At 36.1% G+C, this 20,813-nt stretch overlaps 1 protein-coding gene across 1 annotated transcript in view; it reads right to left on the bottom strand.

Moving 5' to 3' along the window:
• Rpn2 (Regulatory particle non-ATPase 2) overlaps positions 1 to 19,524 on the bottom strand; it is a 112,628-nt gene extending 93,104 nt beyond the window's left edge. Inside the window, exons 1-7 of the mRNA XM_083129737.1 lie at positions 19,392 to 19,524; positions 16,839 to 16,956; positions 13,796 to 13,965; positions 10,835 to 11,034; positions 8,274 to 8,486; positions 6,070 to 6,196; positions 4,063 to 4,154 (exon numbers count right to left, since the gene is read on the bottom strand). Of these exons, the coding sequence (XP_082985863.1) occupies positions 4,063 to 4,154; positions 6,070 to 6,196; positions 8,274 to 8,486; positions 10,835 to 11,034; positions 13,796 to 13,965; positions 16,839 to 16,956; positions 19,392 to 19,410 (939 nt within the window). The 5' untranslated portion in view covers positions 19,411 to 19,524. The remainder of the gene's footprint in view (positions 1 to 4,062; positions 4,155 to 6,069; positions 6,197 to 8,273; positions 8,487 to 10,834; positions 11,035 to 13,795; positions 13,966 to 16,838; positions 16,957 to 19,391) is intronic.
• Positions 19,525 to 20,813: the final 1,289 nt, after the last annotated feature.

Here is a 20,813-nt window from a genome sequence, read left to right as displayed (position 1 = left end):
AGTCATTTATCCCTTCTAAGTCTCGTAATCTTATTTATGACGTTTTTTAAGCACTCTAGGCGTATTACACAAAGAATACACGTCACTTTGCTTCGGTAGAACACAACCTGGGATAAAGAAATAAGATACTTACAATTTTTTGATTTCAGCTTCAACCATCTTCTTCTAGTAGTGCTTTTTTATTTTTTTACCTCATTCTTTATTGATATTTTTTCTTTCCAGAATTGAATACAAGTGGACATAATTTCTACAAAGTTTTATATTAACAAATTTCAATAGTTTTTTGACAATATTGTCTGATAATAACTTATTATTGAATAATTTGAAATAAAATAGGTTTTTAAAAAAAATCACTACTATGTTGGGATATGTTTGCTATGGTGAACAATAGATGGCTCTGGACTTGAGTATTTTTCTGATAATTTTCTTTGTTGTTTCTGAATGTTTTACTGTGGTGGAAATGAGTTAATTTCTTGATCTCTTTTTACAGGATTTATAATTTTATTTGAAATTAAGAAGATAAACCACATGTAGGAAGATAACAAAGTTTAATTTCTAATTGCCATAAAGAAAAATGTCTGTAATTTCTTTTTATAGAAGTAATAAGAAAGCTAAATTTTTCTTGCCAAATGGCTTTCATATCAATATTATGATGATATTGATATAACTCACTCATGGACACATTGAAGGTCCAAAGCTGGTTGCTGCTTTGGTATTTGCTATACTGTGGTATTAAAACAATTTGTTGAATTTCCTTCATTTAACAAGGTTATTGAGGGGTATGGTGATATTCCACTCCATTTGGCACATACACTCGGTAGGAATGAGCACACACACAACACAGTTTCACACTGTGCTATCAAAAGAAAATAAATTTAAGAAACTATCAAAAGATGGCAGCACACACTAAGATTAGTTTCAACGATGATTTGGACAACTATATTATAGAAAAAAGCTAACCATACATTCACTAATATGTGAACTGGTACATAGAATATAAGGAAGAAATAGAAGTAGGGCAAATAAGTATAAGGGAGTGAAAGAAAAAGAAAATAGGATGGTTGCCCACTTAGAAAATCTAAAGGCTTGTACAGAATTACAGATAGGTATAAGAGGAAGATATGAGAGCATTTTGCTTTTTAACAAATTGCCTGAATTTTACCTACACAAAAGATAATGTCTCTCAATAATCCAAAGAAGTTCAATAAGTACTCTGGAAGGCCACAAAACATTTTAGAGGGCCACAGATGGCACATGGGCCTTAATTTGGGTGCCTGATAATAAACTTGGCCAACAACATCCAAATAAACTGAAATGAACTTCGCTGTTTCGCAAGTTCAGTTGTAGAAGCATATTTACATTAGAAGGGCTCAGGTGTAAAACATGGTAAGTGACATTTGATCATCTCCGAGTTCATTAAGAAAATAGGTTATTAGAAGCTATACTGTAGATAAATTGTTTTTGTGTTGTGCTTTCCAATTCCAGAAGGCCTCACTAAGTCCAATGCAAATTGTTTAACATTGGAATTTCACTCGAAAATTGAACTTTGTAACTTAAAAATGACCAAAATGTCACTTACCATGTTTTACACTCGAGCCCTTCATTTAAGAAGTTCTCAAGCTTTCTTCTTCAAAAACCAGAAATATACAAATTGCAATGCAATGCAACACAAGAAGAGTTACAGAAATGAATTTATATGTTTAAAGGTCAACACTACACAGTTTATATCAGTATCTTCAAGTGAATAAAAATTATGGAAGCTTGGGGGGGGGGGGGGGGACAAATTCGAAATACTTGCAAAATCTGAAATATCGTTAATGTTATTTTCGTGGGTTTTTATAGGTTCACATTTAAATATTTCATAGTTCGGGGGGGGGGGGGGGGGGGGGCATTTTACCTGTAAAGAAAAAGACGCCGTTGCAGGTATTAAATGGAACTAATAAGACAGGATTATAAAACGTGTTTGTGTGTCTCGGAGGCCACCAGCCACATTTTCTAAGAAGGAAGGTTGAGATCCGGATTTCACATTATTTGGGGGAGGCCTCCCCGATGGCGCAAAAACTGAAATATACATTTTGAACAGCTAGAAAATGAGTGCTCTAGATAAGGATATTGCTTGCCTCACAATTAGATGGTTATTTCCCCACGTGTACTCTCAATAATGGTAATTGACACACATCTGACCTCGTTCTCTTGACCAGATTCTCTCCTTAGCCTCCGCTATTACGATGCAAAAATGCTTCCCCTTCCACGTCAAAACCTTGTACTTTGGTCTCTTTGTCTCAGCGCCTCTCTTCTGCCTTCCCTTCGCTCCGTGAATTGAAATATACAAATATTATTATGAGCCACTTTTGGGACCCCTTGATCACAAGCCAACGACTGGATCTAAAGGAATCCTTTAGTTTTCTCATGATCTTCACTATCGACAGGTGAATGTTGATGGGAGTGTGGCAAGAAGTTGACTATGGTGTCGATGGGTGGGGGGAGAGAGAGAGATAGAGAGAGGGGGGAGGGGTGGGGGGCAGGAGGAAAAGAAATTCAAATATATCTTCCTGAATTGCATTAACTAACTCTCTAGCCTTCTTAAACCCGAAGGTGATGCCATCCCCTACATCCCCCATTTGGTTAGCGTCAATAGTGTTAACGACCTCTGCATATTTTACTTCTTAGCAGGATTAAACACAGGCCAAGTGGTCGAGTTAGATGCCTTGTCTCACTTTCACTACGAAAAAAGGTGCGCACCATCAAAATTTTTGAGGAGATCCGGATGCCTTTTCCTTCCCCCTTCTCTCTCAGGGTTCCCCCCGAAAAGCATTTTAATTATGACATTTCGACTATAGGATCAAATAGATAAAAAGGTTCTTTACGGTCCAGAACCTGCTCTTCTCCAGCAACATTTTTTCATGCTTTGGGGGAAGAAGTACTCATGTATATATGAAACTGTTTTTTATGATGTTCTATACGTTTTTAAAAATGTTCTTCGGACACTAAAATATATCTGAAATATTCTTAAATATGATAAACTTTTTAAAATCGGAAATGCAAACTACAAATCTTTAAATAATGTGACAATGTATTTGTCCTCATTTCAAAATTTGTAGGATGTAAGCCATGGCATAGGAAGAAAATATGAAAGGACATGCATAAAATGTCAGTGTTTGGTATTGCGGGAGGTGGGGGCACCAAACCACAAACCTGCCTAGGGTGGCAAAATATCTACCTACGGTGCTGATATAAATATTTATAATTGAATGGGAAATGAAAGCAGCATTTGTGTCGCCCCAGTCGAATCTGGTCATGCTACAATTTGTAAAGCAGGAGCTCAACATCTGCACGTGCTAGATTACACATACATTATTTAATTAATAATTATGTGACCTTTTTCGTCCTTGAAAAAATATTTTATGAAGGTATGTAATTTAAAACTTTAATAATTTTATGTAAATATTTTAAAAGCCTAAATTTCATGATGTAATTATGTAGATCGATGGATACATGTAAATATCGACCAAGTTTCCTTGGTATTTTGTAAACAACCATTCCATATGAAAGGGGATCAGATTTCTGTATATTTCAGCTTTCTTACTCGGTTGCCGTTAGGTTGGTATCACAGGTCAACCTCGTAGGGAGAACTACCTATGCCACACGTTGGGCTCCAGCTTAGGCTTGGGCTCATAAACCTTCTGCTTACGCACTGGGTTCTTGTGATTCATCAAACCGTGAATAATCTTGGGAAGGGTTGCCCGTTACAGATTTGCACACAGATCTGCATATGTCAACCTGATCCAGGATTGCCAGTGGATAAGTTTTATTGTAATTGTGCACAAAAGATAATACATCAAACTTTATTGGAAGAAAATTCTGTAACCTTTCATTTCCAACTAAAGGAAGGGAATAAATCCGACACCAGTGACCAGTCACGAAACTGTCACCTGTTTATCCTATTAGCCTGACTGAGAAATCCAATTTGGGTAACCTAGCTGTGACCATTCCCAGGCTTTATAGCACCAGTGTAGGTGGGTGTCACATTTATGATGGTTAAAAACAAGAGTAAACACTCACCAAATTTTCCAATTTTCGCTCAACTTTAGGTTCTTTATCTTGAGTTTTATCTGCTTGTTCTCCTTCCTGTTCTACTGCTTCCGCAGGCTTTTCTGTAATGGAATAATCACAAAATCCATACAGCACAAAGGTAAAAATAAAATTTAAAAAAACTAAAAATAATGAAGATACACAAAATGCAATAAACAAAGTAGCATTACACTGGCAGATTCATCCATTCTATTAACATAAACAAAGTATCTGGTTGACACTAGGAAAACTCACACAGCCACTGGGCTAGCAAAACACACAAAAGGCAACCAAAGTGTAATCATAATACCATTAAAACCCATCCAACAGACAGGACAGGCAAACTGGTTACAAAAGTGCTCTCGAAAAAATGGTTGAAACTGGAAACTTGTGAAGCTGTAAAGCAAACAGGCTGCCAAATGAATGTGGCAGAAGGTGCAGAAATAAAGAGAACGTGACGTGTATGTAGACAGAGGTTAATTTAGATACACGTAGGTTCTTCATGGTATAAAGTCATCATGAGGATTCACAGTAACAAAGACTTAATACATAACTTATATACTCTTTCCAAATGTCTCAACTTCCATTTAATTTTATGGTAATTGGATTTTGCTTGAACAATGTGAATGATGAAAATAGGGTATCCCCCTTAGTATATAGAGAATGAGAGTTACCTGGTGGAAAGAAGGATGAAAGTGTATCTACTGGAAGTCAGCAAAAAAAGATAAAAGAAAAAAAGAGAAGAAAATAATAAGTAAACGCAAAATATGTAACGTACCTCAAAATAAGTATCAAAATTTTTGTTATCATTGCCAACATCATAATTCTCTGTCTGCATTTTTTGCTTGGGCAAATCATTACTTATGATAACATTCTAGCCCAATAGATTCCAAAATACCAGTATCATAGGCTATCAACATTATCCATATGTGAGAGAGTAGGAGTTTTAATTTAAATATCTATAAATACGGAGAAACTAGTACTCACTTTTATCCGCGAAGCTGTTTTTTTCTTTTTCGATTAATTTCAGTGGCCACTGCCACCATCCTCGTTGGAACTTGTCTGGCGTGCATCTTTTGTTTGTAGTTCTCTGGCTGCCGCTAGGTGCGCTGTTGTTAACTGTGCGTCCGGGTCTGTGTAGTCTGCTATTTCCGGGCGATAACTGTTGTAGTAGGGGAATCCAAGTGTGGTGTGCTTGCCCACTATCAATGTTTAGCTCGTGCGGGAAGTGCATTTCCTTGATTTTGGTGTCTACGAGCGTGTGGGCAGTGTGTTTGACTTGAACCTTTTGAATTTTATGGCTGTTGTATTTGATATGTTTAGCAAGACAAAAGATGCATGCCAAGCAACGAGGATGGTGGCAGTTGGCCACTGAAATTAATCGAAAAAGAAAAAACAGCTTCGCAGATAAAAGTGAGTACTAGTTTCTCCGTATTTATATACTACCGCGTCTCTCTATTCTCAATTATGAATTAAATATCGAATCAATAATACTTTACCAGTATTCCAGATATCCCGTGAAATATACTCTAACCAATAAAAATGAACAATGGAGTGCAAAAGTCATTCTTTAAACATAAGAATTGTTAAAATATTGCAATAACTTGACAAGTACCTCTACACCACTTAGGAAATTATAGTTCGCTTTTCCCGCAGTGAGCTAGAGTACTCAAGATTAGCTGCAATGAGCTTTATTGCGTAGTAGCAATAATAAGAAAAGACATATATTAACCTTGCTAAGAGTTATAGTCTTAGTACACTTGGATTCCAGCTATAATACAGTTTTAGTATTTTTCCCTATGGTTAATCAAAGGCTGAAGAAAATTTTTAAAAAGTATCAACGTCATAGTGGTATTTATACTTGAACAATACAATGTGTAGACTCACAATATTGATGTTCCTAGTATTCACGCTTATCAATGCAATTATCCAGACTTAGCAAAAAATACAAATTCAAACCCACATTCCAAAATTAACAATCACAGAAATAATACATACCTGTTGATGGTACTGGTATCGGAATTGGGGCAGTAGTTCTCAGATGTTGCAGAACTTGAGACAGGAACTGCTGGGTGGCACTGTCGTACATATCAAATGCTATCTGATAGGCCATCAGAGCATTGTCCTAAAATAAATCAACGTTAGTATAATTTCCTGATTTATTGCAACAAAATGTTCAAGTGCATGTATGTATACATAAAACGATGTTCGGAATGCAATTACATTGGAACCAAGATTTTATGTTTTTCAGGGGACCAAGCTGAAAAAACTTAAATGTGGGAAAATACAAAATCGAGAACAATTTTATAACATTTTGCTATGTTGGGACCATCACAATTGAATGTATAATGTGGGAAAATGTAAAATCCAGGATAGGACCAACAGGACACCAACTGGTAGAATCAAACAAACATCCAGTAGATAACATTCAACTTCTTCATTCACTTCTGGGAAAGGATCAAAAGCTCGAATTTGACTTTTTAATTTTTTGAGTAGTGTGTGTTCTTTAAATTATTGGCTCCAAAGTAAGTCAGACATCAATATGATTTGTAAAAGCTGAAACTTTATGAATGAATGAACAATTGTACTGCCAAGAATATTTTAACATTTATTCTATCATGAACTTAAAGACTTATCCGGACAGTTTTCATGTTTTAACTGACCTTTGCGTGAACTTTCAAATTTACTGAAGAGGAAGGTGTGAAGAAGTTAAGCATCCAATTACACAAAGTTGTCACCTTCAATATTTCCACAATTGATCAAATTTGTATCTGCTGTGATGATTTGTATGTTGCTGTTCTGAAATTGCTTTACTCAATTATATTGAAAAAAACTTGTAACTTGTTGAAACTAGATTCTTTAAATTATTGGCTCCAAAGTAAGCCAGACATCAATATGATTTGTAAAAGCTGAAACTTTGTGAATGAATGAACAATTGCACTGCCAAGAATATTTTAACATTTATTTTATCATGAACTTAAGACTTATCCGGACAGTTTTCATGTTTTAACTGACCTTTGAGTGAACTTTCAAATTTACTGAACAGGAAGGTGTGAAGAAGTTAAGCATCCAACTACACAAAGTTGTCACCTTCAATATTTCCACAATTGATCAAATTTGTATCTGCTGTGATGATTTGCATGTTGCTGTTCTGAAATTGCTTTACTCAATTATATTGAAAAAAACTTGTAACTTGTTGAAACTAGATACATGTAAATAAACACACATAAACAAATTACTAACTTTATGTGCATGAACTAAACATTGACAGTGGCCAATAGCATTACATTTGGCTCATGCTACTGCAGCAACTGAAACCCAGTATGCACAACAAACGTGACTAAGTGATTACACCAGCGCTCCTAGTGGCATGCAGGAAAATGACAGGAATGGGAAGACCAGCCCAAGTGGCTGGGGCCATCGATATTAATACAGGTTGGTCCATAACTCACGAAGGGGTTTCAACAGAGCATACCTTTGGCATAGAATAGCGATATTATTTGATATCCTGGTATTATGTACATTACATATGGGTGATTTCTTTCACGTAAATGTCCACCATTATTGACTTCCCACACCCAAGATCTTGCCAAAACATTCATCATTACACGTGTCAATAGTGCCGGTGTTATGGCTTGGATTTTTGTATGGATGTTCTCCTTGAGCTGCTGGATTGTCTGGGGTTTGTTCACACACCAGTTCTTTGAGGTATCCCCGCAAAAGGTAAAAGTTTGCTGCTGACAAATCTGGCGAAGTGGACACCAATGAATATATGCATTTCGTGAAATGATTAGCTGCCTAATAACGTCTGAAGGACCTGTGTTATCGATGCGGCTCCATCTTAATGATTGGTAGTAAAAAAAAGAAAAATTCCAATGTGTGTATTTTCCAGATAAACAAATTATATATTCCCATAACTAACATAGTCATTATTCAGTGTTGCAACCCCTTCGTGAATTACGGCCAACCTTGTAGAACCATTAAAAAAGTAAGTCTCGTGGATAAAGCTTATAATTCACTTACATGTATTCTTTATATTCCATGTCTTTTATTCCCCAAACATGGATCATGAATCAAAATATATTATGGCTGCAACAAATACAGCATAAATATGCTGTGTAAGCGGCATTGCCATTGCAGGATAAACAAGTCCCAGACTAACTGATAGAAGTTACGGAAATTACTTCTAAAAATTGACCTACCTCTGTGCCCTTGCTTAACTTTTCAAGCACCTCTGCCACAGACTTTGGATCATCAAGAAATATGAGACACTGACACATATTCACATAGTCTGGAGTCTTCAGGTTGCGGTACAGGTCTACTAGTTTGTTCAGAACTTTGTTCCGGAAGCGACGATTCTGAATGAGGGTCATTGCAACCTGGAATGCATATGACAACATTCCAGCAACATCATCCTGGAAGAAACAAAAGAAAAAAAAGTTTGAAACAAGTACTCAATTTAAATCTTTGAAATTGGCCACTTCATCTTATAATTAATATTATTAATAAGAACTTTCGTCTCTATTAATTGTAATGGACACTCATTACTAGTAGAGAAAGTATAGGATGTAAATGTGTGTGAGGGTGTGTTTATATACAGAAGGTGCAAAAGTAGGTATACAATTGTTACTGAAAATAATGTGTAAATGTATATCTACTTTTGCACCCCCTGTATACCATATTTCACCCTATATTATTAGTTGCACCCTATTTTTTTCAGTCCATATATTGTTTTATAACCTTTCATCACATAATCGTTGCATTGGCATGTCAAATAATGAAAGCAATGATAGCATCGGTTTGCAACACTGTAGTAAATTTCCTCCAGTTTAGTATTTCAATTGTAATGCACAAATCAATAACAACTAATGTGTTAACTTTTTCAGATGGGATTAACGTTCCCTAAACTGTCATGAAGAAATTGATGTGCATCAATTTGGACTATTCAATTTTAAAGTATATCTATGTTCTTCTCAAAGGTTCACATAACCACTTTATATAGATGTGAAATAATCTAACACAGTTATTTTTAGTGTTTTTTTATTTTATTTTACCTGCGACGTTTCATTCAGGTTTCACTTCAGCAGAAGTGTGAGTGACTTGCCATGTGAGGTTGTGTTATTGTATGTATAACTTGGTGAGCTTGAAAAAGTTCTGGGAAACCAGAACGAAACATCGCAAATAAAATAAAAACCACAGAAAACAACTGTTAGATTATTTTGCATTTTTAAAGTATATTCATAAGTATTCCGTGTACGTACCATAATCTTACACCAAAGTCAGTTTATTAATCAATGATTTTTAAGTACCGGTAATACTAGCATATATGTACTAGGGTGGTACAGTTGGTTAACTGCGTTGAAATACAGGCACAACAAATCTTCTCTGAACTGACGAAAGTTCCATGGCAGACTGACTGCAAGCTTTGCAGCTGATTTCAGATGGGAGATTAATGCATATGTGTGGTTATGTGTATATCTTTTCCTGCCTTTGACATCCATTTTTAAGAATACTGTGCGCCAAAGGAATGGGTTATGAACCTCACCAACCAACCTCTTGGGCATGCCAGTGGTAAATACAATATCAAACAACTAAAATCTATACCATTGGTAAAAACCTTAGACAATAAAGAGGCACGCATGGCCATGCGATCTAAGGTGCTGTGCTTTGGGCTCCAAATGCAGGATGGCATGGGTTCGAGTCTGCCTGGGTTCTCGTCCTGTGTGTAGGGCCAATAGCAACCCACCATTGTGAGGAAATTGGGGAGCTACTGAGTGAGTAGCATAACAGGTCTCAGAAATCTCCTACAAAGGCTGGGGGTTTGACGTGCTCACCCTACGTCACCCCATTTAATAGCTGAAGATCTCCACACCTGTAGGTAGGATTGTGGGAGGGAGACTGGCAGCCAGGAGACAGGCGCATGCCCTTTCGAGGGCTATTGAGCCATGGCTTATTATTATTAATAAAGAGGTACTCAGAAGAGATGGGAGACAAGAACAACAAACCCACAGAGGATTAGACCAGCTTGTGGGATGTGGTACCAGAACACTGGCCTGCAATAATGTAGTTCTTAAGCATACAATGAATGAATGAATTAAATATTTTGGGTGCATCAGCACTTCAGGCACTTCTGCACCCTTCAATACATTCGGGGAAATATCCCCTTACCTAAAATTCTGACTTGAGTGATTAAAACAAGGGGTGTAAAAAGCCCCTTGGGAAATTTAAAAGTGCAAGATTGTAAAAAAGACCTGCACAAGACAAACAACACATTAAAACATCAGAAAAGAACTAAAAGCCTCCTTACAAACTGTGGAAGAGTCCAGCTCTTTGCAAAAAAAAACTAAAAACATTTGATAAAATACTGTTGCCATCCTCCAACATGGATGACAAACAGCCGGAAAGATTAAAATTCTGACAGAGGATACAGAATCAACAAAAGTTAATAATACAGTATATATTAATACACTTATTTTTCATTCTTTGTACACATAGTTAGAAAGCTTTTTATCTTCATTAATAAGAAAGAAAAATAGACTACAGGAAGATATAGAAATTGTGGCTTTATTGCAATCCAAACATGTATCCTTTGTGAATAGGCTGCATAAACAAACAAACTGCAGGATACCAAGTGAGCAAGTGTACCACATAAAAAATACATTGATCTTCAGGTGCCTTTGCAGAAAGTAACCTGTCAATCGCCCATGGTCAATCCAAGATCTAGTGAAAGGCTAAAATGTGTACCCAGACTAAATATACTTACAGACATCATGATGGCTTGTTCAAAGGTCTTCATTCTCCGCGTTTCCAGAGCAATACCAACAGCCTGCCGGTACTGGCCATCTTCCATGCACCGTGCAAACATGCGATCTACAATTCCTTCCAGCCTGGGATCAATTTTCTTGATCTCAACACCTTCATCATTGGCTACGCACTGCTGTGTGTAGTAATCAATGCATTTTGCTGGAATTAAATAGAGAGACAGTTGAAAACAAGTAAGTATTTAATAGGAAAATATCAAGAATCATCATCATTCAAGACACAAAACACCTATGTTGAAAATTAATCATGTTGTAAGAAAAGCGAAAAGAGTTCTAATTGCACTAAATCACAGGCTATTTATAGAAAAATCACATAAGTAAAATCATTCTTGATTCTCTGATAACCCAATGAACTATTATAATTCCATAATGAAAGAATGCAATTTATTTTATCCTTACTATTCAGATGGAAAATGGAAATATATATTTCACACCTAAACTGGTTATCTCACCGTCTGAAACAATAAATCATTACAAAAAATAAAATTCTAGAAGCAATTTCAACATTATTAATATCAATTTTTAATAATTTAATACGCAGATTTTACGACAAAATTTCTAATTCCATATAATCTGATCCTTGGACTGTTAGGGAGCTTTCAGACTGAAGCAACAAGCGATATTGTTTCTCTTGTAGTTTACAGTTTTTTTTAGCACATAAACACAATTTTCAATGCAACATTTTGGAAGAACGCACGCTCCCTCATTGATTCAAACAAGAATAAATGTAAATAGGAATTGTAGCTTTCCTGGCGACGTGATTCAAACAGGTGTTCTCAGGTTACCAGTCAGGTTAAATCGGCGTTTGCTTCCAATGTTTTGAGTGCATACATTGCTCTCATCTTCTCGTTCCCTGAAGAAACGTTGGAAGCTAATGCTGATTTAACCTCGCTGGTAAACCTGAGAACACCTGTTCGAAGAACAAATGTCTCATGAAGGGAGTGTGTGTTCTCCTGAAAACTGTGTTGATGTGCTTGTAAGAACCATAAAGTAAAAGATAAACAATTCTACAATGTAAGCAATATGTAGATACAACAAAAATTAGACAAGCAATAAGTAACATGAGGGTTTCACACCGACGTGACAGAACAAGTTAAAAGCACTAACTGCACACGAGCAACCCCCAAGACAACACAATACATGCTAATAAGAAAATGGGCCAGTCTGGTGATGCAAGAGTGATAAGTGCAGCTTGAATTACTCCGATACGAAAGTTTGCATTTCTTTCTGTAGGTTCGTTTATACCGTGCGTTCATTTCGATCTGCAGCCGAGAGATCGGGAGAAGCGTGGCGGGCGGCGCTGACGGAGATGCCGACATTTGCGGCCTGTAATGCCCGCTTATTTTTATAGACATATGCAGACATTTATATAAATATTGCAAAACGATAACTAACCTGTGTTATAACATGCAAAAGTTCTTCTGTAATTCATCCAAGTTCTGCTCTTATATACACAAAAAAATACGCTTTAGAAACGATGTTAAGAGCCACAGATAATAAAACATTTTAATCATAGTTTTGACCAGTAACGTCCTGCTTAAGTTTATATCCTTGAAAGAGTTTTGTGCCGATGGGGATCGTTTGGAGGTTTTGAATGTGCAACACTGTATCAAGATTACGCTGTAGAAGAAACCGTTGAAAGTCAATAGTGTTCGTGAGCTTCCTTGCAATCCGAAATCTCCAAGCTCGAGTTTTTTGTTCCTTCGCGACTAGATGAAGACAGAGTTGTAAATATAGTGGCGAGCAATGTAAACCAAGAGCGTGTTAATTTCGTACTGTGCGCAAGAGTGTTATTCTCGGTTACTTGCAGTTACTTGTTTGTGTTATTGTAGTGTGTATGTGTGATGTGTCAGTGAGACGATTGGAATGCCAGCCGCAATATTCACGTTAGAACAAAGATTTTTTTATGTATGACACGTACCTACGTGAAAACAAACTCGTGTCGAGACGTGTGTAGGTAATTTGTACAGAAATTCCCATGCGTTTCAACTCCACACAGAGATACGGTTAGACATCTTGTCCTTAAATTACGAGAAACTGTATCGTTAAATTTTAAAACACCTAAGCAAAACCGAGGATTCTAACCGAAGCAAAACTCGATGATATTGGTGCAGCGTTAGAATGTTCTCCAAACAAACCTCTACGCCGTGTTTCACAAGAGGTGAGCGTGTCAAAATCATCGGCACATACAGTCACTAAGCTACTAAAATTAAAACCATACTCTTATAACACAGGTTAGTGCTCGTTTTGCAATATTTATATAAATGTCTGCATATGTCCATAAAAATAAGCGGGCATTTCAGGCCGCAAATGTCGGCATCTCCGTCAGTGCCGCCCGCCACGCTTCTCCCGATCTCTCGGCTGCAGATCGAAATGGACGCATGGTAAGTGACACATGTTCTTGTAACATCAGTATGAAAGCTGTCTCATAGATGCACCCCAACCCTTCATGTCATGGCACGAAGAGTTTCTAAACTTTCTTGCTATTTTGGTTACAAACAGACGTACTATAGTGCGTGTCAAATCTCCTGCATATGGTGATAGCCAATAGCAGCGCACTACAGCGGTGCCATGTCTCACAAGGAAAAGAGACAGTGTGTTTGAGCGAAATGCCTTGTCACGGAGAACACGGAACTATGCAACGCCACACGTATGTGATTCACTGGTGCTGTTCAGCCGTTCAAGGCCATATGCAGGAGATTTGACGTGCACTTCAGTAGCACTGTACAGTGGAGCAAATATGGTCTCAACCAGGTTGCCTAGATTTAAATCTTGAAGAGAGATTTTTCTTTCATCAGTAAAACACTAATACTCAGCACCATGATAAACTGGTGAGGTGCATAAAATATCAAATATAAAAAATACGACGAGAAAAAAAATCCTATAATACAGTTCATACTTACCAATAGTTGTGTCTACATATTCTGTTCTATTATTAACATCAAATAGATCCCCAGCCCCCAGAGCATACGTAAGGGAATCTTCAAATGATCCCAAGTGGTAGTAAACCTTACTAGCAACAAGGGCTGCAAGGGTATGCTCACTGAAGGATTTGTCTTCATGAAGAATTTCACTAAACAAAAGAAAAAGAATATGTAAATCAATAACAATGAGAGCAGATACAAAATAGCAAGAATGAAAATATAAAAACCAGTTTCGTCTTAATAAATAAAAGTATTTAATTTCACATGACACAAGGCAAGTGTCAGCCAGCTAGCCAGCTTCCGAGACTCAATCTTAAAATGTTTGTTAGAAGCAACGTACAATTCATATGTAATGCATTAAATTGTAGCATTGTTCAAATATTAAATACAACCAGAATAGGAATAATTTGAAAAATATAATTTGATGAGTACATCAATTTTATGCTGCATAATATCACTAGCTTCAGCTGCTGCTCCAGTGGCCTAGCATGCTAAGTTGTGACTCTCAATTTTGCTACCAAAGGTTTTGGATTTGAGTACTTGTCCGAGCATTGCCGTTCATATATTCCATCCAATCATATTTTGTCCTCATTGCTGAGGTTAGCCATAAGTGGCAGCATAGCAATGTCAAAAGAAAAATACAAAAACACTAGTTTCAACTAACAATGCAAGAGCTTATCTTAAAAACTATATATAAAAAATATTTCAAAACATGGCTTACAAAAAATATTATTCATTAGCTCGACACAATTTAACAAAAAAGTTAAAGTTAAGTTCCTAAACAAGAAAGTCTTAAAAATTGTGGATACTTTCCTCAGATTTGCAACTCATTTTCTTAAATTATTCTTGTATGCTCTTACTTTTATAATTTAAAAACATATAATGAAAATCACACTTGCAGGAATTCTTTACTTAAAAAAAAAAAAAAACGAGGACAAAAATTCCCCTAATCACAACACTAATTTAGGAATTTTCTAGTTGTGATCAGTCTTTATATTTAACATATGTAGTAATAATAACAAACAATTCATCATTCCCTATCCCGTCACTGGTATGCGGCATTCACTCTAGGATACAATCATACATTTCTCAAGCAAGTTAATGGTACCACTATCTGGTTTTATGTTGCTATCATTTGTAATGTCTGTAGCGAGACATTAGTAGTTCTAGGTGGTGACATGGCTGTCTGCACCAACATGCCATTTTGATAAGGATGTGCGTTTGTGAGTACTATGCTCACCCATATATCAACCACATAACCCTTTTCTTGAGAAAATATTTTCTTTCTGTGCACATTGAGTTCATGTTGTTTCACTTATTTCCATTTTGGTTCTTTGGTAATTATTTTGCTATTTGTCTCCGTTTACTTCATAATTTACTGCTTCGGGATGAATGAACAATAGCAGATCCAAACATGTATTTCTGAACCAAGTGATGAAAGAGAAGACATGGACAGAGCAACATGACTCAATCTGCCAATGAAGATGAACCAAATTACGTGTGCTTTCTGCTCAATATTTTGATAAAACTAGGAGAATGTACATCTCTTCCTTGTCAACATTTACATGTAATAAGTGATGGGATTTGTTACTAACATTATACAAATTAATAGTACAACAGTAAACAACTTAATTATCAATAGTAAATTCCAAATAAAATTATAAAAATACTCAAGTTTTCCATGATAATTTGTTGCTCATAATAGGTCATTTTTAACATGATGACAGTAAACAATATTCATATTTCAGGTTTGTGCGACTTACTCAATATTTACATATATTCTTTGGTATTTCTAAAAATTAAAAATACAAAATTATTTATTACTTACGTAAAGTGAGTATTTATTTTGTATGCAGACAACATTTCAGGAACCACCGTTCCCTTCTTCAGGTCCTATATTTCGGCTATCTGAATATTGCCATAGCCACATCAATTCACACCACGTTGTCGGTGTACAAAATAAATACTCACTTTACGTAAGTAATAAATAATTTTGTATTTTTAATTTTTAGAAATACCAAAGAATATAAAACAAATAAATATAGGGGGAAAAATGAAATCACCAGGCTCACAGTTACTGGCAATTTCAGATATAAAATAACTGACCCAAAAGTGTTTCATGAAGATGTTGAATGTTTCATTAACCTCCTCGATTAAAGCAATAAGCAAATACACAGGTTTTGCCATAGAAAGGGAAAGTGCATGCACTGGTATACAATGTACCTGTATCAGCAAATTAAAATACAGCAACAATTAAAATTTTGAAATCACTATAAACTAAAGGCTATCATTATAATTAGAATGCACATATTGTTTAATTATGAACTGGGGATGTGCAGTACAAATCAAACACTTTTATCATCTTTTGTTTACTACAGAATGATTTATTGTAAATTGGTTTCAGAATCTTTGCACACTCTTTCAAATTGTTGAAGCCATGTTCGAAATGAAAAGCAGCTAAAATATGAAGTTGCTTCGAAATTAAAGAGCCCATGCTTTTTATTATAAATAAATATACTTTCACTTTCTTCAGTGACAGTGGCCACAAAGTAAAAGTGCAATTGCTGCCATTTGATAGATTATAGGAAATAATTGTAAACACTGGATATTTCTAACTATCGAACTAACTCTCTCGCCTTCTTAAACCGAAGGTTCATGGCTGCAGCAACACAGGCCTTCCATTTGTAACTATCCTGAGCAAGATCTATACACTCTTTTCCATCTCTAATACAAATTTCTTTTAGGTCCATCTCAACATTATCTCTCCATCTTTGTCTTGGCCTTCCTACAGGACATTTCAGTGAAAATGTTTCAATTACACACAATGCAATGCGTGAACAAATGGAGGATATGAAGTATGTGCGGAACAAACATATGTATATGACCATCACACATTTGATCATGTAGTACACAGTCCTCTACTCACACCAAATTGATGCAATGGACTCCAACATATTGGGGAATGATCAATGCACACAAAAAGAATCAGTTCCAAAAATAAATGTACATAAATGGTACTCACATTTTCTCTATTGCTTCTGAAATTTCAGGCCAGAACTCATCCACAATATAATTCAGCTTCTTCAAAGCAAAAACCTTTACTGCTGGTTCATTTTCCTCTAGCAAGGAAATTATCCCAGCTAAAAAAAATTAAAGGAAACAATAACCAATCAAAATTTATGAACACCTCACATGTGTAATGCTTATATTCAACCAATGAAATTATATTCTTCATCCTGCCTCTGCATGTAAATCTGTACTAAGATGTTCTTAGAATATATCTTGGTATGATAACCGGACCACTCTCCGATTTTCTTCATATTTGACATACTAATTGAGGCCTGCTAATAACGAATCTGAACCTAAAACTTGTCGGAAACGTCTAGAAATTGCAAAATAATTGCGAACCATTGACGCTAGCCCCATGAACCACTGACGAGTGGTTAGGTTAGTTTCGGTTAGGCAAACATAGTTAAAATTTGGTGTCGCGGTAGTATCAGGAATATATATATTTCCTTGTGAAACAAAAAATTTCGCGAAAATCGACGATTTCCATTCCAACGCCTCATTTTCGCATATTTTGCAATTTCTAGACGTTTGACAACTTTTAACTTCAGATTCGTGATTTGCATTATAGATGAACTGAAAAACAGCAGTGCTGTAAGTGGCAAGTTTAAATTTCTAAATGAAATAATATAATAATGACTGTTGCATAGTCTTTCTCTTACTTTTCTAAACATAGGCTACACTTAATACTTGTGGATGTGGTATTAAAATTATAGGCCACATTACATGAACACCAAGGAAACCTTTTCACTTGATATTTTGAGATAAAATATGCAATGCATATGAAGTAGTATATCATGATTTGACTACTTGCTTCATGCATATATTTGAGAAGAAAAAAATCCATACTTATTTTGTTATACACTGCCTCCAATTGAAAGTGTTATCAACTCCTGCTTACAAATTACACTCTTGAAAAGTTTGATCACATAGAAAATGTCGAGCAGAAAATTTAAGTTAAATCAACCATAAATATTAAAAGAACATTGTGAAATACAGTTAATAAATCAATAAATCATAGCATATAAGCACAATGAGTTTTAATAATAAAGGATAAGTCATTACAAAATAGATTACATACTGCTTAATGTTAAAGAAAACTGTTACAACCTAATCAAGCTGCAATTCATACTAATCCTTTCGTCTTGTTAAAAACTACCTGACGTTTGCAAGTAAAAACGTGGAGTAAGAAAGAAGAAAACTTTGTTCATGGTACTGTCATTTACAAGTCAAGTTTCTAATTTTAAATATTTTTTAACATCTGATAATTAATGATTGTCACGAAGAACACATACCACGCTTGTTTTAGTGCTACCTTGAAAATAAATAGCTGTTGGATATAGTACATAAACCTAAACATGAAAATTCTTAAGTTTCACTCCAAAATAGATTTTGTAATTTATATAGGTATTAACTAAGGTGAAATGTACAAAAACGTTACGTTACGATATTATCATAATAGCCTAGGTAACATTCATCGGTAAATTTCTCGTATCGGACAAACGGCTGAAATTTGCTAGTTCATTTAATTTGAATATTCGTACTTACGTATTCTGCATTGAGAAACATTGCTGAAGGTGGCATTTCGCTTATTTCACGGAAATAAGCTCTATATGCGACATATCGAGTAAGTTTTCTTCGTTTCTTTTTGCGTTCGGTAACACGCAAAATGGCGGTCACAGTTTCACTACAGTACTCGGCATGCAGTGTTTCCACCCCACTGCACCCAAAAATACCTACGTAGCCCCACAAACCATTGACGCATAGCCCCACGAACCATTCATACATAGCCCCACGAACCATTTCCGGTAAGGTTAGGTTAGGTAGGGTCACTATAGGTTACAATAGTGAAAAATTGGTTTTAAAAAAATATGTGTAGCCCCACACACCATTCTCGCATAGCCCCACACACCATTCTCGCATAGCCCCACGAATCATTGACGCATAGCCCCACGAACCATTGACACATAGCCCCACGAACCATTTGCGGAAACGTACCTTCTTCAGTTACAAAAACACGTGTTTGGAAACACTGACCAGGATTACGTCATGCGACACAGGCTACATCCACCTGGAAGTAAATGGATGCAAGAGCTTTCGTGCATCGGTCAGACATTTATATCGAAAAATAGATGATTTACCGGCAAAATTCAATGAACAATGCAAGAAAACACTTCCACAAGTCTAAAGAAACTGCATTCGGTAAGTAATTTCTCCTGTAAATTTGAAGAAATCCGTTTGTCCGATACGAGAAATTTACCAAATGTTAAGTTAACTAAATTAGTATAAGTTTATTATTTATAGTTTATTTATATGTCATGGAAACTAACGTTCATCAGACCCAAGAAAAACTTTGAAAAAGTTTCAAACAATTGTGACATTGAATGACAACACCGGCATGACTTGCAGTTTCCCCACATGTTTTGCATGAAGTTACACGTAAAATTAGAATTCTCGAAAATGATGCAACATTCATTAAAATATCAATTAATATCATTAAAATCATTACCTGCTGATGTAATATTCATTTTTCTTGTATAAAATTCACAATATAACACGATCTCGAAGAAACGTCAACAACACAACGCGACACACGCGCACGCCGACTCTACACTGTTCTGAAAAGTGCGCTTCCAAGCATTCATGTGTTGATCGCGAGGCCTTCTGGGTAGAACACCTACTCCCAAAAGTTGACACACGGGCATCCAAAAAATAACCGAGTGGAACGAAGTTGAAAAAAGTTTCCAACCCGTTTCATACATAACAATGGGGGAACAGGGAAAATCCCATCCTTATTAACAAAGGATCAGGCATATGCTGATTCTTGGAGGGAAGAAACTTGCCAATCCAAGTAAAAGGTTCAGGGGGTTTTGCCAGGTGTTTTGGAACAAGAAAAGCATTAACGACGCCAGAGGGGAGAAGTAAGAAGATGAATGGTCTAATCTATACCTTCTCTTATCTCAATCCCCTTACACATACAGGAGAGAATTGGGGGAGGAGGGGGGAGAAAGGAGGAAGAAAAAAAACAAGTTAATTAAACCTCGAACAGAATGGAATGTTTAGTGCACAGACTAGGTTTAGTGTTTATCGAAGTAATTTCTTAGAGTTGTAAAATGTTACCGACTCCTAAAAATATATTCTTGATCCCTCAACAAACACATATGCCTAAAGCCCCTATCACACGAAACTGGATTTGTTAGTAGTTGGCGCTGAACTGACTTTCTAGGAAGAAATCATGGCACCTGGCTGACTGCTTAACTGGTTTGGAGGAATAGTACATGTTCTAATGGACATTTCCACTATGACATGAAAAACGTTTTAAATATATTCATTTTACTGATAATGACACCAAACTGAAATGTGCAAAATATCTCGGCGATATTTGTTTTGGTTCTCGAGATACACGCCTTCAAACACTGCTGAAATTCACCTCATGCATCACAGATTTGAAAACGTGACGTAGGAGGTGACTAGACAGGCCTGACGTCATCCTTTAGAAATGCGTGCAGGCAGGGCTTCTGCTCATCCCGTGCCGGGCAAGCGACAGTAATTTCTTACTGCGTAAAACAAGTATCTTGTTATAACTTCCAGTGCAAAAATAATGTGTGCTCCATTTGTTGGATATGAATTATACTCTAACAGTATAGCAGTATTTACTATAATTCAGCCACTCGGTAGAGGGTTTTCATTAGGCTGACAAAGCAATACTGGTAAGGTAACAGTCAATGGCTGAACATGTGTACAGCCTTGTTCATTGCCAATACATAGGTTCTGACTGCCAAGAAATTATTGTTACAAAAATGTCTTTTCTGGAATTACAATTTTTCGTCATATTTTCTTCGCAATTTTTAAAATAACGATACGTTTAGACAGGGTGCGAAATCATTGCAGATTGGTGGGGGAAGCAGCAGTCACACACACACACACACAC

The sequence above is a fragment of the Lepisma saccharinum genome, chromosome 10 (assembly GCF_977018435.1).
Source record: "Lepisma saccharinum chromosome 10, izLepSacc3.1, whole genome shotgun sequence".
Classification (NCBI taxonomy): Eukaryota; Metazoa; Arthropoda; class Insecta; order Zygentoma; family Lepismatidae; genus Lepisma; species Lepisma saccharinum.
The sequence above is the reverse complement of the archived record's forward strand: the minus strand, read 5'-3'. Positions and strand labels throughout refer to the sequence as shown.